Here is a 21904-nt window from a genome sequence, read left to right on the forward strand (position 1 = left end):
GGTTTCCGCGCGGTAACTCCTGATTTGCCGTGTGGGGAAAATGCTTTTTCATTGAATAGCATTTCCCCGGGCAGCGTGGTTAATTGCCCCGCAGGTAATTGGAATCCCCCCTTTGTCTGTAGAAAATGCATTTCGCCAAAATGTAAATATTAGTTAATTTGTAGGTAATGGAGTTTAATAGTATTGATATTACCTGTCAAGTACACCCCCTTTGTTCGTGATGTTTTATAATGCTAGATGTTGTACGCTGTGTAACTTTAAAACATTTCTCACCTCATTTTCCGCATCCTTGACTAGAACAATAGATTATCTCACTTATTTGTGTTGAGCATAGTAGTTTTGACTGAATCTTCTGTTTATTCTTCTTGACAAAATATACGTTGTACGTGTTGTCAATATATCAAGTACACCAGTTATTTGGTAGGAAGAAATAAATAACAAAAAATCTTTGTACCAGATCGTTTTTCTTTTTCCTCAGCTGCTCCAGTAATTTTGCGGCTGCTGTTCTCAATCACTGCTATCCGTAGATCATCGTGCTTTGCCAAATGATGCGTGTAAGTCTAGTATTTATGACAGATGGTGTAGAATTGATAACCTCTTTTGTATTGAGGAGGTGGGGTTGTGTTTGATGCTGATTACCCAACGATGTTGCAAAAAGCAAGTGACACTACACGTCAGGCGGGATCTGGTGGTAACCAGCACTTTTGGCTGGGGGCAGGGAATGCAAATAAATAGAGCAGTCAACATCCAAAAAACTTTGCAGTAACGTTAACACTCCGTGCATGTGCATAAGGCTTTCTTTATGTGGTACGCATACTTTTTATGTCAGCGTGTAATGGGCCTTAAACACGTTGTTCATCTTGTTCTACTGATATGCTAAATTGTTAGATTTGGCAGTTTTGCATTCACCTTTTTATGATAAAACCACATTTGGTCCTTGTGAACACAGGTGTTAATTATGTACATTAAACTAGTTACTAACGGGGGAATTCAATTATTTTTTCGCACCCACATCTCCTGTCTAAATTGACAAGAGCTATTAAATTGTTTGTGCATCGCGTGTCTATCACTTATCACAGATGTCGCACGCAAAATGCAAGGGATTAGCCACGTAAAGATGCTAATTCCATCTACAGTGACCCAGAAGCCGGCAGTGATAAGGTTACTGCGCCCAAAACCCCTACTTTGGCCAGATTTATGGGCGCACCTTAGGAAGCTGCAAGCAGAAATCTGTGATAAATGATGGGCGGCCGTAGCACTCACACCCAGCGGCACAAACTATTGAATAGCTCCCATTAGCTTGACACTGATATTCCAAAAAAGTATTGTACGCTAAATGCACACATGGACACTTTGTCATAAGTGTCCAATTTTCAGCATTCTTAAGAGCATTCTCGGCAAATTACAGCAGAGTTCTATGGAAACGCTCATTAAGTACATAGTTCACTATGCTGCAAGGAAACTTTCAGAAAAGATAATGAATGGGCTTCTAGCCTTCCGTGATAGCGGGGACATTGCACAAGATTATGTGTACATTTTTAACTAGCAGTTTCCAGATCTATTTTCCAATATTTGTTTCTCTGAGTACTCACATGTCTTTTGCTCAACAGTATATTTAATACTGAACATCCAAATTTCCAAGAAGAAATAACCGACTACATTGCAAAAAGTATATGTGTTAAGATAATTCTTTTAAACTTGTTTCTGTGTATGCACTCATAGAAAAATATAATTTGACGGCAGATAAGAACCACATGGCCCATCCAGTCTGCTCTTTAGGGTTAGGGCATTAGGGTTAGTATAAGGGTTAGGGCATTAGGGTTGGTTTAGCGGTTTGGGTCAGGCTATTGGGGTCGATTTACCGGTTTGTGTTATGGTTTTTGGGATAGGTTATTAGGGTTGCTTTAGCAGTTTGCATTAGGACATTATGGTAATGGAGTTATGGTTAGGGTCAGGGTTTAGGGTTGTTAGATTCAGGATTATGGTACGGGTGGTCTGCATCCCATATTAACCGGGATTGTACCGGATTCCATGCATGTGTCTCAGCGTCCCAGAAATATATGTAAATTGAAGTAAAAAAATAAAGCTGTCAAACATTTGTAGGTTAAATGCAGTTTTTACCCTGCATGCAAAAATAATATATATAATATATATTTGACCACTTGTTTGCTCCAGATACATAGTTACTTGCTTTAAATGCATTGGGTTTCTACTATTCTGCCTGGACAGGGATGTAGTTAAAATACCGATGGCCGGGAAGCCGTCTGTTTAAATCCCGACTCGGGACTAAACATAGGTGTCGAAATCCTGACGCCTGTCTAGATCCCGGCGCCGGAATCTCGACAGACTGCTTCCCGAAAAGGTAAGCCGGGCCCATCTTAGCTCTTGGCCGTGGAAGGGAAGGGTTAGGTTTAGGCACCCCCGGGAGACTTAGGGTTAGGCACTCCTCGGGGAGGGTTAAGGCTAGGCTGTGGGGAGAGAGGGGTTAGGATTAGGTACCCCCCAGGGAGGGTAAGTTGGGTTGGGGAGGATGAGGGTTAAGGTACTTACATGCGTAGTCGGGTTCTTGAGAGTCGGGCTATTCAGCCGCCGGGATATCGTACCCAATCCGCCTGGACACTACTATTTGATCAAGTTACCTACTGGCCCATACTCTTGACTCAAGATTGAGCTCCCAGTCCAAATGTAATTTGTCTTTACATTAGATTTCTCATTATGTAAGCTGAATAGAGACCTGCTTATGTACACGTTAGGGCCAGAGTGGAGAAGTTGGTAGCAGAGCAGAGCATATAACATCCACAAAATGCAATATGGTAAAGCGCCTTACCCTGCTGCAGTTTGTGATTCTATTTTATTGGTGAAGGTAATCACCAGGTGGCATTAAGCAGCAGCTGATTTGCAAGCGCAACTTTACATCTTTCTTTATATGTTTACTACATAATTTTCATAAAGCATGTAGCATGACATCATTATGTTATTTGGTGCATTGACTGCGTACACATGTACAGTATATGTACCTTATTGCCTATTGTTGCTAAACACTACTTTGAATGTCACTGTGTGGGTAACCCTTTATTCCGAAAGTGCCAAAAACCTATTATGAATAAGTAAATAATTGCAATTCTCTTAAATTCTGTATGGTAGTTCCCATACACTCATTTTAACCATTTCAGTGTAACATTTATGTAGATACTTGTGTCTGCATGCCACTGATGTATATTATATGCAGAAGGTTAACATGTGCCTTCAGTGTGGTGCCTTAACACAGTCTTCACCTGTGTCAGAAACCATTAGATTCCATTATTTGATCATATCCAGTATCTGGACACTAATCCTGTATACAGGCTTTGACTTTTTTTTCTTGGGAAGAGAATTTCCTGATTTGCCTGTCAGGCATTAGTGACACCAGCTTTTACTTCACTATAGGACCCCAGTCATCTTGGACTAATTCAGATCAGCCTACCTTTTTTTTTTTTTTTTTGCGTAATGTTCTTATCCATCCACCAATCCATATTGATGAACTCCCTAACATCATTTATATACTTTTGCTTTTATTTGTTTAAATAGGTTTAGTGTCAGGTTTCCTTTAATTATAATATTTCACATTTTTCCCTTACATATTCCTTATTACATCAAATTTTTTAACGTGGATTCTGTTAGATTCTGAGCACCTTTATTGTATAAGTGGTTTTAATTTCCAGGTGATCCTCGATGTCCTATTTATTAGTGAACGGGATAGATCAACCTCTAGCCAATTAGATTATTAGAATTTTGACAAATGCCTGTATAACTTTTCCTAGTAACACATATGTAAATCTTACTTCTCATGGAGGAAAGGACAGCACAGCATAATTCTCCAGGAGTACTGGTGGTGTTTTCACTGGTGTTTCTAGCTGTAAAGAGTGTCTGGGTTTAGTGAAATTATGTCCATAGGAATCCAGTCTAATGCATTGCACGTTTGGGGGAAGATGAATGATCCATTTTGGCTATACCTGCAAATGGCAGAAGTAGAATGGTTGCCATCTTCTTTCAATGTTCATCTTCTGTGATCACCCATCTGTGATAACAAAATATCATGTAATATTTCCACCAGATTATTATTGAGCATGGGGTTATTTTGTGACCACACATTGCAATATCTTGTGGCCAGCATTAGCCTGAAGACAACTTATCATGTTCTTCATCAATAAACTTATTATAGCTGCATTGTATTTCGGTATTGGGTCCACACCTACACCTATCGTTCAGAAATACTAATATAATTTGGTTCAAAGCAAAGAGGTGGTGTTGCCCGTTTATTTATTGATCTAACTAACCAAATGGAACTACGTTTGTTTTGGTACCCATTGTACACGTTCCAGAAGCTGCGTTTACTACAGCTTACAAAAAGAGAAGTGTAGCGCTGGTAGACAACAATGCAATTTATTAAAACACAGAATACCATACGTGCACATGAAACATATAATATGATAAGCCTGATGGGTATATTGTATCAATATACAAGCTGCTAAAAATAAATAAATGGATTGGTATAAAAGTTCCTTCAGTGTAACTTCCCTGACATGTGTCAGTCCAGATGATAAAAAACAATAAGTAAAATGGATAAGGATCTCACCCAGTCTGACCAAAATCTGCAATGTCCAAGCCACTTGAAAAAGAGAGAATGTTCCGATAGTTCACTATCTTTACGGCACAGGAGATTTGGAGATGAAGATGGATAAAGTACATAAATGATTTTGAGGGTGCCGTGGTATAATTCCCGCTTTGGTCCAAACGGCTCACCTCAGCCTGGGGCGATATTAAATGTTGTCTCCATTAGAATCTCCTGAGACTGCTCCTGTAATATGAGATAACAGCACTGTTTCAGCCGCCGTGGTGGGACGGGGCCAGATGTGTTATCCGCTGGTTCCACAGTCTCCCTCTGCATCGACAGTCAGCCGGACTATCTCCGAATGGGGCTCCCGTATGTGAGCGGCAAAGCTCAGTGTGTTATGTCGGGAGCCAGCCGCCAAGGTAACTCTGTGTGCGGCCGTGGGATGTCACAGCTGGGTTTCTCCAAAGTGCCGGTGATAATTGGAAAGTGGAGAAGGTAGTCAATCGTGGACTATGCGTCTTGGATATAGCAGCAGAATTAAAGGTAGCCCGTACACTATTCTGTGCTTTAATAAATTGCATTGTTGTGGTCTACCAGCGCTACACTTCTCTTTTTGTATATTGCATTTTTCTCAGTGGGTTGCAGGCCCTACTTAGTGTGGCAGCTCAGTAGTACAACCAGTTCTCACACAGACTACATTGTGCACCTGTTCCTGTTATCGTTTACTACAACTGTAGCAACTGTGAGAAGAGCGATATTGATCACTCTAGTGAATGGGATGACAGTTTATGTAAACAAAAACAGGTTTGCTGCTGTTTGCAATTACACAAACACTCCCTTACTGTCCTTGGGCTGTATTTGGATGCCCTTACCTCCCCCATTCTGCCTCTCCAGGTGTAAAGAAGCACAAGTGTCAGATGCAACAGGTCTGTGGGCTTCATTCAGAGGTGGCCGTACGGTCTACGACCGCACGGCCGCCTCGATGTTTGTCCAGTGTGCATGCGCACGAGGGAGCCGGCTCCTTCGTGCGCATGCGTGAGACCCGCTACGACCGACAGTCTTTGACCATCGCGACCATCACCCTAGCAGTCGTTAGAGCTGTGGGTGTAAAACCACAGCCTAACAACCGAAACAGAGGCAGGCGGTCAGGATGCAAGCGGCCGCCCAGTTTCTGAGCGACCGCTTGCATCCTCCGACCGCCTCTGAATGAGGGCCTGTGTGTGTGCGTTGTCTTTGTGGGTGTGTGCAGTTGTAAATTGCATAATTCTGCTATGCAAACTGGTTTGTAAGTGCCACTCTCTGTCAGCCCCATGGTGCCCACTGCCGATTTCTTTTTTGCAGTTTTAATTAAAGCTAAAATTATTCTTACCTTCAGAAATGTAATTGAAAGCATCTCTATTGAAAAGGAAAATCCCTTTTAAATAACTGTTACATATACTTTCAGAACTTTTTTGTTTATATGACACTCATTTGCATTTTACTCAAACTTCTCTTCAATTACTGAAAACTTGCAAAGCCGCCTCTAATATAGACTAATTTGCATGCACTTGTCAATAAGGCTTTAAGATTGAAAGTGCTTTGACAAAGTTGATCACGTGTTGAATAATCCTGCACTACCTCTGGATATATGCAAAGTGAATTGGGGAAATGTATGTAATTAAATAGTCGCTCTACAAACCTCTGCATGATAGAAAATAGCGGTTATCAGCAATAAAATTCTTGCACAGACTAACATCTACAGTAATTTGATTTGTGTTTAATTATATGAAAGGAAATTGCGATGCTGTCCATTTTTTGAAGGCTGCTAGAATGCTAAATGCTTAATTAACAAAATTTTTTTTTACATGTGATTGATCTCTGTTAATTCCCTCTTTAAAGATGCGTATTCCGAACTACATTAATGGAATAAGTTGTAGTGAAATATAACGTTTTGTCATTAAAGAGACCTGATCATTAAAATTGTGATTAAACAGTGGATTAAGTAGCACATAGTTATGTTTTCTACAGATAAAATTGAAAACAGTAGACTCACACCAAGAGATGAGGGGGGAAGGTAATATCGGCCTGCAATATGGTGCATTAATACCGCGTTCACCAATGTCCACATTATCAGAATCAATCACGTTCGATGAAGTGGCATCTGATCATTCTGACATTCTGGATGTTGATACAGGATCAGCCTTTGTTTTTAAGCAGAGGACTTCCTGATGTCATTGTCAGGCATAGGAGACATCAGGTTTTATTTCACTGTAGAAACCCAGTCATCCTGGACATTCAGCCTGTTCTGTACCAGTTTACCTAATGGTGTATTCATCCACCAATCATATGAAGGCACTCTGTGAAGTTTTGTTAATGATTGTTCCAAGGTAATTTAATATTCGCAAAGTAACATGGCGTCAGAAATGTGGAGGTCGCAGATGTCTACTGTAAGCTCCTGAATGTAGAATTACTGCTAGTAGACAGTATACTATGCTGGGCTAGTCCGATCCTGTGCCTAAAATACAGCAAGTGGCCAGCTCACCTCCCAGTTACCTGTTAACAGTCAGGGTCAAAACAATAGCATGAGCAATTTGTACTTAAGCCCAGTGTATTTGCTAATGGTTGGAGTAGATCTTTCCAGCCATGATGGTACTTTATAGTTAATACTTTAACATGCACGTCTGTGATTTTCACCATTCAAAGACCATACAATATATTTTTTTCTAGTTGAGCTAGTGGTTTCCTTCAATGTGCATAGTTCATTTTAGAAGCTGTATAAGATCAGTTGTATTATATTATCAGGAATAAATATAAAATTTAGAAGCGAGAAGGAGCAGTAATTAAACGTAACTTACTGAAGGTTACTGAAGTGTAACAAAAGGTTTAACAAATCCAGTAACCATATACCTCGTATTTTGTATACAGATGTCTCCTCATACACGCCGTGTGACGCGAGACGTCTGTCATGAGTGAGTTGTCAGGTCTCGTGCAAATCTGCTTGCGCGGAGCATCTTTTTCGCTCGAAAATGCATCTTCATAGCAATTTATACCATTACGCTGATCTCTTGCAAATTAAAGACAGAGGGCCTGATTCAGAGTTGTATGCAAACCAGATGGTTTACGTAGAACTCCAATTGTTGGAGATCTGCACATAAGCAGACTCTGCACTGTGTGTGTGCAGGTCTCTTTCTGCGACTACATATATATAAAAAGCAACCATAGGGTTTGCAAGTACCAATTATCACACTCAAATAAGTTGACACAGAGTAAATACTTATTATAAAACAATTAAACAACTAACGCTATCAGCATATAAAAATACTTGCATAAAAAGTAGCTAAGATTATATCACTCATAAAAAAGTCCCAGGATGTAAACCACTGCAGTGATTAATGACTTTGATTGTTTCTAGAGAAAATGGATTGCAGTCTCTATTATAGCATATGCTTTGAATATTGACTTTATCAAATAAAGGGCTGATACACCAGTTGCACAAGATCAGGGTATTTTCAAAGTGTAGTTTACCTGTAGACTCTCGTCTCAAGCTGTACAGAAGTGCGGCTGTGGCAGATGATATATGCCTTGTCCCCAGATGATGGTATACTCGACCCAACAAACGGGAAGAGACTAAGGACAGTGAATTGCCGCTCGGATGTCTCTAGGTGCTAATATATTCTTTAAAGATTTGTTTTTCCTAATTATGACAGTCAGTCTTTCTGGGAGTATTTGTTTAATGGAAGTTAAACCATCTAGAGCAGGGGTCTTCAACTTTTTACACAGTGTGGGCCACATTAAAAAATTCAACGAAGCCTGAGGGGCACTAAGCTGTATGCCACACAGTAGCACAATCTTGAGTCACCCAATTCACATTACACCACATAGTCATGTCACACAGCAGTGCCCCTTTTACACAATGCCCACATTTGTGCCCCTTATACACCTTTCCGCAGTAGTAGTGCCCCTTACACATAATGACCACAGCAGTAATACCCCTAATGCAATGCCCCCTGTAGTGGTGACCCTTATGCAATGCCCCCAGTAGTGGTAGTGCCCCATGTGCAGTGCCCCCTGTACTGGTAGTGCAGTGCCACTTATGCAGTGCCCACAGTGGTAATGCCTCTTATGTAGTGCCACCAGTAGTGGTAGTACCCCTTATTCAGTGACCACAGTAGTGCTGCCCCTTATGTAGAGCCCACAGTGGTAATGCCCCTTTATGCAGTGTCCCCAGTAGTGGTAGTGCTCCTTATGCAGTGCCTCTATGCAATGCCCCCATTAGTGGTGCCCTTTATGCAGTGCCCCTATGCAATGCCCCCATTAGTGGTGCCCCAGTATTAGTGCCACCAGTAGTAATCCCCCCAGTACTAGTGCCCCTAATAGAAATGCCCCCTAGTCGTAGTGCCCCATAGTATTAGTGCCCCTAATACTAATGCCCCTAGGAGTAGTTTCCCCAATAGTAATGCACCCTAGTAGTAGTGCCCCTAATAGTAATGCCCCCTAATAGTAGTGCCCTTAATAGTAATACCCCCTAGTAGTAGTGCCCCCAGTAGTGAAGCCGCTTACAAAAAATACTACTACTTACCTTAAACCCCGCTCCCGCGTCTGCTGCCTCTGGTCCGCCTGGCTGCTCTTCTGTCTGAACTATGGGAGAGACGTCATGTCGTGTATCCCATAGTGCAGTGCGGAAGCTGGAGCTCAGGAATGAGCTCCAGCCTCCAGCTGGCGGTGCAGGTAGAGAGCCTGTTGGCTGGCTGCGGGGAGCAGCTCCCCCCGGATGGCAGGCCACCTGACAGAGCTCCGCGGGCCACGGGTTGAAGAGCCCTGATCTAGAGGGTGCGCATAATTAAATCACAGGTGATGAAGATTGGATAGGTTTCAATATATCACTCTATGTATACAAATATACCAATTATAATAATAAAACATCTTGTACTAAACCATACACATCTGCCTCATAAAATAAGCATATAATAAATATTAAAAACCGAGTCTAGCAGATGTTATTAGCAATAATATCCTTCACATATTAACTCAATGTATTGATGAGTTTAAATGACCGGCTAATAGTCTCCGAATAGTGAATGTCCACTTATCCAATTTGTCAAAAGACCAGTCCTTTGGGACTTTTACTGGAGCAAACAGAAGGTACTTGTGAAAATGTATTCCATTACATGGTTTAGTCACACCTGGCAAAGAGCAAGTCCCAATATATGCCTGGTTTGGGAGAGTATAGGTGAGCTGTATGTCAGCAGGAGACGGCTTGGTATTGAAAAAGCCCGGCTGTTAATTACTCACAAAACTCCCGTATTGCGGCTGGACGGCTTCGGTGTGGGGAGGTTCCAAAATGCTGGTAATTTCCTCTCCTGGTAAATCCACATAAGCAACAGAATACTGCCTTCAGATGGTATTGCAATGCTCCGCAAATCTCATAATGTATATAGAAGTAATCGCCTTTCAAGGTATGTATATTCCCAATATCCTTAAATCCTTGACATGTTTCTCCGACACAGTAGCCTGTCAGTTTCTTCAGAAGGTAATACCTTACAAGGCACTAGGGGTGGAGGTTAGGGTTAGGCACCCCTAAAAGAGGCTTAGGGTTAGGGGGGGAGAGGGTTAGCAATAGTTAAAATACTTACCTTCGGGATTTTCAGGGCTGCCGGTCTACCGCTATCGGGGTGTGAACCTTCGGGACATAGGCACGGCGGTCATTCATACCGATCCCGTCTTTTTGTGCATCCAACGGATTGCAGTGGACCACACAGTTGGTGGTGCAATTTATAAAAGTGCTAACTTTTTTCTAACTAGTCTTATGATATTTAAGAAATTACTTGTTTTGTTTGGAATAAAATTACAAGTAGTACAGCAAGTTGTATTATTTTAGGTCTCTCTGGAATAATGGATGTTAGAGCTCAAATTCAGAATAATGATGGAAGGAGCAGGTTCCCCACAGAACAGAGCATTCATGTGCGACTCTCATAAATAAGAGATGCAGGGAGATGATGTAGTCACCAGGCCCATTTCTATTTTAGCATTATTTTATTTCTTTATTTTATTTAATTTTTTTTATTGAATTTTGTAATGTTTCATAAAAACAAACAATATTTATAAATATTGGGAATAAAAAGACATGGGAAAGAGGGAAGGGGAGAGAAGAACATTATGTACATTTTCATTCAATACATTTTCTTTGTATTAATGCTGTATACTGTTAACATATTTTTGTTTTTTAATGTTTACAGTTTAGTTTAATACAGAATTAAATCATTGTTGCACCTTTAGGCTGTCGTATGTTGTGATAATAATACACAAGGGCTCTGTCAGCCAAATATAAAGAATAAAAAAGGTTGATATCTGCATGGGTCCATCCAATCGCTGGTTTATACCTATCACCAGAGGTATCTCTTTTTTAATTAGTAACAAAAAGCTTATTGCATGGGTATACAGTGATCTGGGAAGAAATATAATTGTACAAATGGTTATTCTACCTAGGTGAAGTCCGTAGCAATAATCACAACATCTGTTACTGATACTGTGTTGGCATAATTATAACTAGATAGTAAAATGACTGTAAAATCATTATTTCTCTTTCATCCACTAGGGGGGACACTGGAGGTGCTTACGCTGGGTATAGAGGCGTGGTTAGCTGGAGGAGGCACTAATTAATTCAGAAGTGTGAAGCTCCTCCCCCTCTTGCCTTAGGAGCTGGTCACTACATTTTGTGCTCCAGCAATACATTTTATTTTATAGCATATTTTACATGCAACCTCCGCTGTCCAGCGCTTGTAGTACAGGCTGTGTACATACATAGCGCATAGTGCTGCAGTGCTCCCTGCCTTCAACTCAGCCCCCGCTGGACACGTGTTTTGTGGAGGCAGAAAAGCAGGGCTGGCAGGAGAAGGTAATGGCTACATAGAGAATTAGGTACCCATCACCACCTATACCTGGCGCCCTAACTTATCTAAAGTCCAGTAAGGAGCGCTCAGTGCTTATTCTAAAAGCTACTGACAGCTCCTTATCGCTACAACACATCTCCACAGCAAGAAGAAGAGAGTGCTGACCTGCTGAGAGAGACTTCCAGGGGAGCGCAGTGAGTTTGTAGCTGCGCATCCCCCGGTGCCCCCCCCCCCACCCCCCCGCTGCCAGCGCTTGTAGTGTGAGACAGGTTCCGTGCCTTCACTGAGTATCTGGGTTATTAGCGCACAGCGCTGCTCCTGGCCTTGGCTCTTATACTCTCAGCCCCCGCTGAATAGCGCAGCATTGCCGGGCTGACATAGGGTAAGTGCAGCGTTATGTCATACTTGTTTAATATTTGTCCCATCCGTGACTATTTCTGCTTCACCCACTCCTCCATGGGCCGCTGACGTGATAGCAGTAATGAATAGGTCTCAACCTCCCTGGGAGCCGATGGGAATCTCAATGCTGAGGTTACACACTGAGTCCATCACATATGTGTGTGAGGTCACTTAGGCTGGCACAGTGGCGTGTGCTGTTAAATCCCTGCCTGGGGCGCCGCATACCAGGATTCGAGATCAGGCCCGACCCCAAAGCGCAGTGACCACTGCATAGGCAGTCAGCAAGAGGAGATAAAGGCCGTGAGTCAGTATAACTGACGTTTAAGCGCCTACCGTCCCGCTGTCTGTCTTGGAATGGGTATTTTTTAATCCATGCTTCTGAGAAGGTCTGAAACAAGCCCCTCGCCGCCCTCACAGGGCGTCACCTATCAAAACCAGTGGTTATAGGTACTGCTGCTACTGTACCCTCCATTTTCTAGTAAAAAAACAAAAACCTACTCAAAAGCGTCCTCTGACGACTGTCCTACAGTCAGAGAAGTCAAGGAACTCCACGCTCATGAGGATCCGCGACTCAGAATTTAAAATCTGTCCCTGCTACTCAGGAATTTTGAATTTTATATATTTTTTTGATAACCACCCAAAATGGGTCGGCTGTATTTCCCTTCTCAAGCTTCTCGTGTAGTTTTCACCGACCTGGAAACATCCAGATAAGAGATTCCAGATTCCACGTCGTTCCCCCCCCAATTATCCTTTGCCACTATCTATGAAGGAAAAGTGGGTAACATATTCTCTGGTAGATGCATCTGTTTCTCGTCTTTGTATGAAAACGCTTCCAATGCCGGGTGCTACGTTACTTAAGAAACACTTCTACGAGGGTGGAGCCTTTCATTCTGGTGATCCTGCAGTTCATAAATCTACATGAGGACCCCCTTCTTATCATAGTTGGAACAACACTGCAATCTATTTATACTACAGGGAGGTTGAACTTAGACCTATACTTGTTAGCGCCTGGATTAACAAAGCGATAGTTGGCTGGGCGGACCAGTTGACTATGAGCTTGTACTCATGTTGGAGCAGGTACTGCCAGCACAGCTTTGCTGATTAGCCTCCCATAAAGGTATTCTTCTATTGATTGCTGCTTTAATCTGGTTGGTTAGAGCCTTTTCTTTTAAACCAGCATTGTGCATATACCGGTTTTGAGAAAAAAAAATACTGTTGTTTTGGGGCTTATTTGCTAAGCGTCGGGTTCTGAATCCCGGCGCTTTTGATTGTGTTTTTCACCAAAATTTAAAAGGACAATGGTGTTATTAGTCATGATTTTGAGCATAAACGCCATCTGAATTACTGGGTTTTTAGAACCTGACGCTTAGTATATAAACACCTTGGACTGTGAGATAAGAAGGGAACATATTGGTGTCCTGTAGGCTTTTACTTCAGAGTTGCTGTTTACAATATAACAATCAATGCTGTTGTAAAAGTAAATGTAAAATCTGGATAAAATTAAATGTTAGCGTGCAAACTGTAGGAGAATAACTCATGTTGCTGTGTTATTTGGAACTGAACAACACACTTTCTATATTCTCCCATTTTTAGAAATAACCTTTTTGGCATTTTCTTGTCTTGTTTGCGCTTTCCATTTAGCCCCGTCTAACTTGGTAGCAGAGTGCTTATTGTTCGTTCCTTAGAGACCTATTCCTTCTAACATATATTTTAGAGAATTTTTGGTGTCGGGTATAAATAGTTTCTGCAGTGCTTTACCTTTTCACTAGTACTTTCATGCTACCTTTTGTAAGGAAGCTCTTGATCTTTGTAGGTTTTCCTTTTTCTGCTTGAAATACATAAGTGGCATTAAGAAATGCTTAATCTCGTTAGAAAGCAAATACCACATCTGTGTAGGTTTTATATCTGCAGAGTGACTGCAACAACAATAGTAAATCAATAAATGAGATGTGAGTAGCTTGGAAATTTTATACTGAATGAGATCATGTTTCTGTCCCAAGAGGGTCTAGTCTAAGCTTGAAAGGTCAGCTTTTATCAAGTAGGATTGATTCTGCTGTAATAATTCTCACTGAAAGTGGAAATCCTTACATTTGCCTTGCCACCGAGATATCTGTGGATTCAAACAAGATGTGTTAAAAATAAACTTTCAGGTCTCTGCAGGGGCATCTAAGGGAACTCATCTGACCCCTGTTCACACTGACTTTTGTTAGGTATGCTCATACAGCTAAAAATGTACTATTAAGTGTGTTCAGCATGTTGAGATAAACCCCAAGAACAATCAATAGCTCATAATGGAAGGTTATTAACAACGCAGTAAAGCCTTGCTGGAGTGGGGGACCATGTCATACTGGGACAATGATGCACTCCAGGCAAGTACAACTCTAGGTTTTATATTAAAATGTTGCGCTTCACCCAGTGTTATGTTTTCAGGTTTCTTTATGTTAAATTCATATATTGGTTTTTCGATGCTGACAGAAGATTCATAAATCATAATACAAAGTTGAACATTTCAGTTGTCGATAGCATGTAAATATTGTACATTAAAAAGAACTGTATATAAATAAGAACTGTTCCTGTTATGAGTTGAAATTTACTAAAATGGGTTACAAAACCTTATCAAAGATATCTTTGTTTTCGTTTTCAGTAATGATCCCATAACTGACGGACATTTTCCTACAAGTACATAATTCTGCACTTTCATCTCACATTATCTCCCCCTCAGCAGACCCTGTACATTTATTTTCTACTACCAAGTCATCTCCTTCTCTTTTGGAGGTGTAATAAACCCAATGCTTCTGACACTATTATTAGTCTCAGAAACATGACTCATTTTGACATAAAATCATGGAGAAAAGCTATACCCCTCTATCCGTATTTATTATTTTTTTAAATCAGGTTATTTTTCATATTTTAAAAAAAAAAGTTTATAACAAACTAAACAGAAGAAAACGGCTGATACCTAGTCAGAAGGTGAGGTAACACACATAGCATCAAAAACAATACTGCAATATAGCATACATTAAATACAACATAGCTGGAGGAAAGGGGAATGCTGTGCAGGTATGTGATTAACCTTATTTAAGAGAGCAGACTAAAGCAGGGCATCCACTATACAATTTTCTGTCCAATATCTGTCCAATCTGGCTGGTTGGAATGAAAACCTGGTAATGTAATGTATGGGAGCAAATGATAGTCTTTCATATGGTTTTAAACACTGAAAAAAGGACAAAAAAAAATTGTTCAAATTGGTTAAATTTGTGTGTTTTAACCAATTTGTCTGAACAACCATTTTTGGCTATTTTCCAGTGTTTGTGAAAATGGTCGACTGTCATTTGCTCCCATACGTTACCAGGTTTTCATTCCAACCAGCCAGATTGGACAGATATCTGACAGAAAATTGTGTAGTGGATGCCCTGCTTAAATGTGGGTAGAAGGACATATCAGTATTTTTTAATGTGACTGTTCTCACCTGTAAAACATAAAGTAAGACCTTTGCTTTACATTGTAAATTCAATGTTTTAAATCCTACTTCCATAATTGGTTTCAGACCACTAGAAGTCCAAAATATTTGCGGAAAATTACATAACTATGACAGATGCTCATTCTCGTAATTGACTGCTAAACCCAATTTTTTAAATTAAAATATAAGCCATAAAGATAAAATATTTAGTTCAGCATTAATCCGACGTTCCAAATTGTTCTGTTTGAAAATATATCACGCTCTGAATCATCTCCCAAATCCTGTGGACATATCCTGAAGTCAACAGATTTGTTATGGTATCACTGGCCCTGATGCTCTGTATCAATCTGCCAATCTAACAAATTGTTATATTGATGCTGACTACATAAAAAAAAATTACAGACTAAAACATTAAATTGGAATTGGCCTTTTAAAGAACCATCCATCTGACACAAAATAGTGAATAAGCAAAACCAGTAAATGTTTCATTTCTGTAAAAGGCTACATAGTGGAGCGGTGATTGACATTGTTGCTTCACAACTCTGGTGTATGTCTGTGTGGTAGGTAGTATAGACTGTAAACTGGGACTGTTCTGGATATTTAAATATTGTCTAATAAATAGTGGTAAATGAAGCCATCTCTATTTTAGAGGCAGCTTTCTCTGCTCTACCCTACTGAAAACGACGACATATATTCACTACTTGTATTACTTGCACACATTACAAAATGTTAATTTCCCTTAATTTTTCAGTCAATTTTTTTCTATAATGTGACAGATTAAAAATGACATATTTTTATTAAAAATACAATGTACTGTACAGCGGTTCACATGAAGAAAAAAAGAAAATAAATGAACATTACAAACACACACTTTTCTCCTTCCATGTACAGTACGTTCAGGAATCTAAAGCATATGGCACCATCACAGACCCCACTGTGCCATGGTATATGATATGCTGTGCAGTTCTTCTAAGGATGCCATCTTGCTGTAGGCTTTACTCTGGAAAATGAAATTACTGCAATGTAGCTTTTATTATCCTGTTGTGACAGAGTATTTTACAAGCTTTTAACATGGCTCCAGCACTATGGTGCTAATTGTGATATATGTTTTTTTTCCCCAAGCTTAAGAAAACTTTTGTGTAGTGTAGGAGGATATTATTTATTTATTCTTCTGCTTTTTTGCAGGATAAAAAATGGATTCTTAATCATGAAGATGTTACACTTGGAGAATTATTAGGCAAGGTAGGTAAATGGCCTCATAGATCAGACTTTTTTTAATGTTGTAAATGCTTGCTCATGTAAGTCAGCGGTACAAAATGTAGATAGGATTCTGTCCTTGAGTTGCAGGCATCAGTTGGTTTCCCTGATTACATTTTTGTAAGGAACTGTCCAAAATCTAAATTTTTATTTCTCTAGAAACCTTTGTATAATGTTGAATCCCATAAGAGCATATTTTTATTATACAGTAGAAAATATGAGCCAGTGGTAAGGGGTTATCTTTTTATCCGAACATTTTATTGAAAGATCACTGTATACATGAAAGACAGCAATGCAAATGTAACAGGATGTTCATTACAGAAAGTTTATAGAAACCATAATCCAAACTCCGGGAGAGTGACAAGGTTTACACTGAGGAGGGGAAGGGGGAGGGAAGAGAGGGCATAAGGTGTGGCGAACCCTTAAGAAAGTTAGGAAAGAAATAACAGAATGAGAGGAAGAAAAATTAAGGAGGAGAAGAGAGAGAGAGAGAGAGAACTGGTAAGGGGTCATCTTATAGTGGCTGTGATAGATATAAAGGAATTGTGTGGGTCTGTTTCTCTGCTATAATAGGCGCACTATGTGTTTTTTCATTTTACATATGACTACCGGAGCTTGGAAAAGATAAAAATGTACATTTCTTACCTTTCTGACAATGGTGACATTATTAATCTCTACATATCACTGATTTTCTGACTGACTTTGAACAGCTTGTAGTCTGGGCTTACATCTCCATCCTATACCGGTGTTCTACAATATGAATTTCACAGGTAGTCATTATGGATATATAGATTATTGAAACCTTGGTGCTAGACACTGCAAAGGAGCGGATATATTTTAGACTGTTTCCCACTTACAACTGTTCATTTCCTGTAAACTAAAACTACTTAAATCTATAAACTTTGTCTCCTATATAATCACACAGAGGTATGTTTGACACCACACTTGTCTAGAATCCATTTGACAGCAGCCTATATTGCTACAATGTCCTCTGAGGCAACACTGCTCCTTTCCTTCATGTACCGATCTCTGGGCCTGATTCAGAGCCGCTCGTAAGCAGCCGCTCGTTCTCTCCGAGCGATGTTCGCACAACTGCGCATGCGTATGGGTTGTAATACGCATGCGCGAACCAGTCATTGCGGACGGAAATTGTGTGCTCGCAAAATAGCGAATGCCTGCTAATTTGAGTGACAGAATGAGGCGTTTGTGGGTGGTAACAGGGGAAGGTGCTTGAAAACGGGGAGTGGAGATCCGAACGCAGGCGTGCCAAACGGTCAAGACGGGCGTTTTAAGGGTGTGCATAATTAACAAAGCAGCGTCATCGACCACGTCACTTGGTTGTCTTTTAGCCTGAACTGCTCGCATGATTGCTGTAGGAAAATCCTACCACAAGCACTGCGAGCAGTTCATACGCCTTTCGATGTACTCGATTAATCTAATAAATAGCGGAGATGATGTAGGATGCGAGCGGCCAGGGGGCGTTTTTTTAAAAATAGCGAGCGCATGTTTCGTTTGCTTGTTCAGACATAGAGGCGTCAACAGACCGCAAAGAGCGAGTGCTCTATTTAAATATCCGGCCCCTTTTTCTGAACGAGCGAGCGCAAATAGCGTCCGGCTCTGAATCAGGCCCTCTGTCTTCTTGCTTGCCTCTTATTTTCCGCAACCACATGATGACACTGCCCGTCATATTCAGCCGTGTTCTCACTTTACTGCCTCAATTGGGATTGGCACGATACATCTCGGAATTCTTAGTGCTGCTGTGATCATTCTAATGATATGATTGGCAATAGTTATCGCTGTCCCCACCAATTTAGAGGATTTCAAATGCATAAAAACAGTGCTTGAATATTTAGTTTGATTCATAACACAGGGCCTAATTCAGACCCGCTCGCATACGCTGAACGCTCGCAAGCGGGTCGATGTTGGCCAAGTGCGCATGCCAAGCCGTCGTTATGGGTCTCGCACCAAAGGGGGCGTGCTGTCGATGGTGAGTGACAGCACACACCCCCTTTGGTGGGCGTGACGGGGGTGTGGCTGCCCAGACGGAGGCGTTCCCATGGGAACGCCTACCGTCTGGGGCCGGCCCCACTGACATCACAAGTGATGTCAGTGGGAGTGCTTTTGGCTCTGATAGAGCCAAAAGCACTCCAGGGCTTGCGGCAACGAGACTCTACTGCAAGGGTCTCATCGCAAGCCCGATGGTCGTGATGGTCTTGACCATCGCGACCATCATTTTGGCCGCTCGCTATAGCTGTGGAGGCCGCTCTTAAATTCAGAGGGACGGCCCTGATTCAGAGCGAGCGCTCTGTCAGAGCGTCTGGCTCTGAATCAGGGCCACAGTGCAATATGTTCTGTAGTAGTCTACAAACAACAACATTTGTTTTATTTTTTACAGCTACACTAAGTTCAGGTCTTTTCTGATCATTATATTTATTACTTTCCTTTGTGGATGCCATTAATTTGTAGTGTTCTATAGTATTTGACATATTAGTGCTTTTTATAGGAAAACCAATTATTTTTTTTTTGTAATTTGATGCTTTTTGATTGACTTCTGCAAGCAAAAATTTAACAGGGTTACGAATAGATATCAAGTATATATTATTTTATGTCTGGCACTGCATCACACTCGTCTTTTTACAAATCATTCTCATTTCCAGCTCAGATGAAGTACACAGGAGAGATAGAAAATGCATATACATTACCTCCTCTGTTTGTCCTATTAAGCCATTTATATTTTGTGTTTTATTTGTTCTGATTTTACACTAATTTGGTTATGAATTAAATTTGTTAATACAGGGAAACTTTGGTGAAGTTTACAAGGGAACATTGAAAGATAAAACACCAGTTGCTGTGAAAACATGCAAAGAAGACCTTCCTCAGGAACTGAAAATAAAATTTTTATCTGAAGCCAGGTGGGTTTAATTGAAATTATTACATACAGATGTGTTCTCATACATCTATCCTCCTTGCGCGTTAAACAGCCCTTCTAGTCGCGCCATTCCGTGGTGTGACTCGGTAGTGCTGAGCGTCTTTACGTGCAACTTTTTCCCTTCATATGCATCTTATTTGCACAGCGATGCGAATAGAACGCACAAGCAGCTTCTGTTGATTAAAACGTTACGCGGCATACCTATGTTCTATGTGCGACTGCGGGTGCATCTGCATGCGAAACCCTAAGTTACAGTGTTACAGCCGCTGACACTGTAACGTAACATTTCGCATGCAGATACACCCGCAGTCACACACAGAACATAGGCATGCTGCGAGTCATTTTATTCAACAGAAGCTGCTTGTGCGTCCTATTCACATAGCTTTGCCAATAAGATGCATTTGAAGGGAAAAGTCGCCTGGTGCTACCGAGTCACATAGAGCTCACCCGTTGTGTAACGCGACTTGTAGCGCATGGAGGATAGCCGTGAGTGGACACATCTGTATATATGAACGTCACTCTGGGCACAAAGGCAGTGCAAAATTTTACAATGTCTGGATGCATTCTAACAATTATTGAACAGGCAGTTTGATAGTCCTTACTTATAGCCTGTGTAGCATAATGTTTGCTAACCTAAGGGTTTATTTCATGCGCAGTAAACAAGTCTCAGAATACTTCATGATGTAATTTGAATGCATTTAAATGGTCCATTGTGTGGGGACCGCCCGATATGTCAGCCGTCATATCCTTGATTGCATCTCTGGGTACACATCGTACCGTGTGTACCCAGCTTTACAGTAATCATAAAGTGAGAAACTGAGTTAACCATTTATCCTGATAATCTCATCTTGCTTTGCAAGCCAGCCAATTTGAAATAATAATACCAAGTATTTTCTGTTTGAAATCTTACAAGCTCTTACTTCAGCCTGTGCCTGAAAGGGTTTTCTGTGTTTAGATGACTATCACATAGTCCAAATTAACTACAAAGTAGAAAATAAATTGTGTTGCCCCCAGGAAACCCCCTATTACTTGAAGACTAGAGCTGGTTGACACACAACAATTCCTCTGAAAACAGTGTATGTGAAAACAAATAACCTGTGAGTTGTCCATAGCTATTATCTAGAGTTCTAGGGAACACATGTGCAGTAAAACTCTATTGAAGTTGTTAGGGTAGACTGATCCACCAGCACAGAGTCATGGCATAAGCTCGTTCTCTGCATCAGTTAAGGGGGGAAGACACCCTAAATGCTATACCTTGATGCATATTTGATTTAAAAAGTGTTTATACAAAGTGGCCACTGCATTTTAAAGTATGCATGTTAATCAATTTCTAAGATAATTTTATGCCTTATGCTATAATGGTGTTATTGGACTGATAAGCTCACACACAAAACTCTGCATACAATGTGCTTAGGTGACTGGTACACTTTCTACATTGGTGTCTAATTTTTAAGAAAAATAATTCTCATTATCCACTGACTATGTACTTTGTTCTGTTTTGTTATCTGTGCAGAATACTGAAGCAGTATGACCATGTCAATATTGTTAAACTTATTGGAGTATGCACGCAAAGACAGCCAATTTACATTGTCATGGAACTTGTGCCAGGTAAGTTTTATTTATATACGTTCATGTGGAATGTAGAGCAGACAGGTTATATATGCATAATAATTTGTACATACCTGTAAATGTTTGTGTATTTGATATACTTTGTTCTGGTTGCACTTGGCAGCTATTCATCCAGTGGGTATAGCTTTCTACATTTCAGACCACTAAATCCACGCACACCTTCGGCAGCTTCACCAAAAATGTTTCATTGTTCTCAGCCAGTGATGTTTCCTTTTCTAAGATTTTTTACTTGTTTCTGCTTTATCGGACCAAATTAGTGTTTATTTTACTCTGCATTCTCAACCCTCCGTGTCTTCACGTGAAGAGATTAAGCAGTGAGATATAAAGTTGCTTTTTTGTTTCACCATTATCCTGGGCGTGGACAAATGTGTCTGTAGTGCGATCTGGACATTTACACATCACAGAGCCGTCGCTTACACTGGTTGTATGCCCGGCAATGAGAAGAGCTGGTGGCAGGCTTTAAAATACAGTATTCTTTTCCTCTTTTATTATTGCTGTACAAATGTTAAATGGCATTATGCCAGCCTATATATAAAGCTGACAGGAAGAGCACAGGCTTACTGTGATGTAGGTATTGTAGCTTTGGTGGTAGCTTTTCTTTGCAGTTGTCTTGTGAGTGCATGCATCAAATACTTAAACAGTCTTCATTCAGGGATGCTCAATGCGTCAACCATCCATTGATGGACGCTTCGCCATTGTTCACCACCCCTGTAATAGTATAATTCAGTTTACTATAGTTTTTACAAGGGACAGTCTGCAAACCATTT

At 40.7% G+C, this 21904-nt stretch overlaps 1 protein-coding gene across 7 annotated transcripts in view; it reads left to right on the plus strand.

Moving 5' to 3' along the window:
- Positions 1–21904, plus strand: part of FER (FER tyrosine kinase) — a 275704-nt gene that overhangs the window by 143448 nt on the left and 110352 nt on the right. For all 7 annotated transcript variants that reach the window (XM_088477673.1, XM_088477672.1, XM_088477676.1 and 4 more), the window contains 3 exons: positions 16508–16564; positions 19376–19491; positions 21022–21116. In XM_088477673.1, the coding sequence (XP_088333799.1) occupies positions 16508–16564; positions 19376–19491; positions 21022–21116 (268 nt within the window). The remainder of the gene's footprint in view (positions 1–16507; positions 16565–19375; positions 19492–21021; positions 21117–21904) is intronic.

Source organism: Taudactylus pleione, unplaced genomic scaffold (assembly GCF_031769625.1).
Source record: "Taudactylus pleione unplaced genomic scaffold, aTauple2 ptg000202l, whole genome shotgun sequence".
NCBI classification, from domain to species: domain Eukaryota; kingdom Metazoa; phylum Chordata; class Amphibia; order Anura; family Myobatrachidae; genus Taudactylus; species Taudactylus pleione.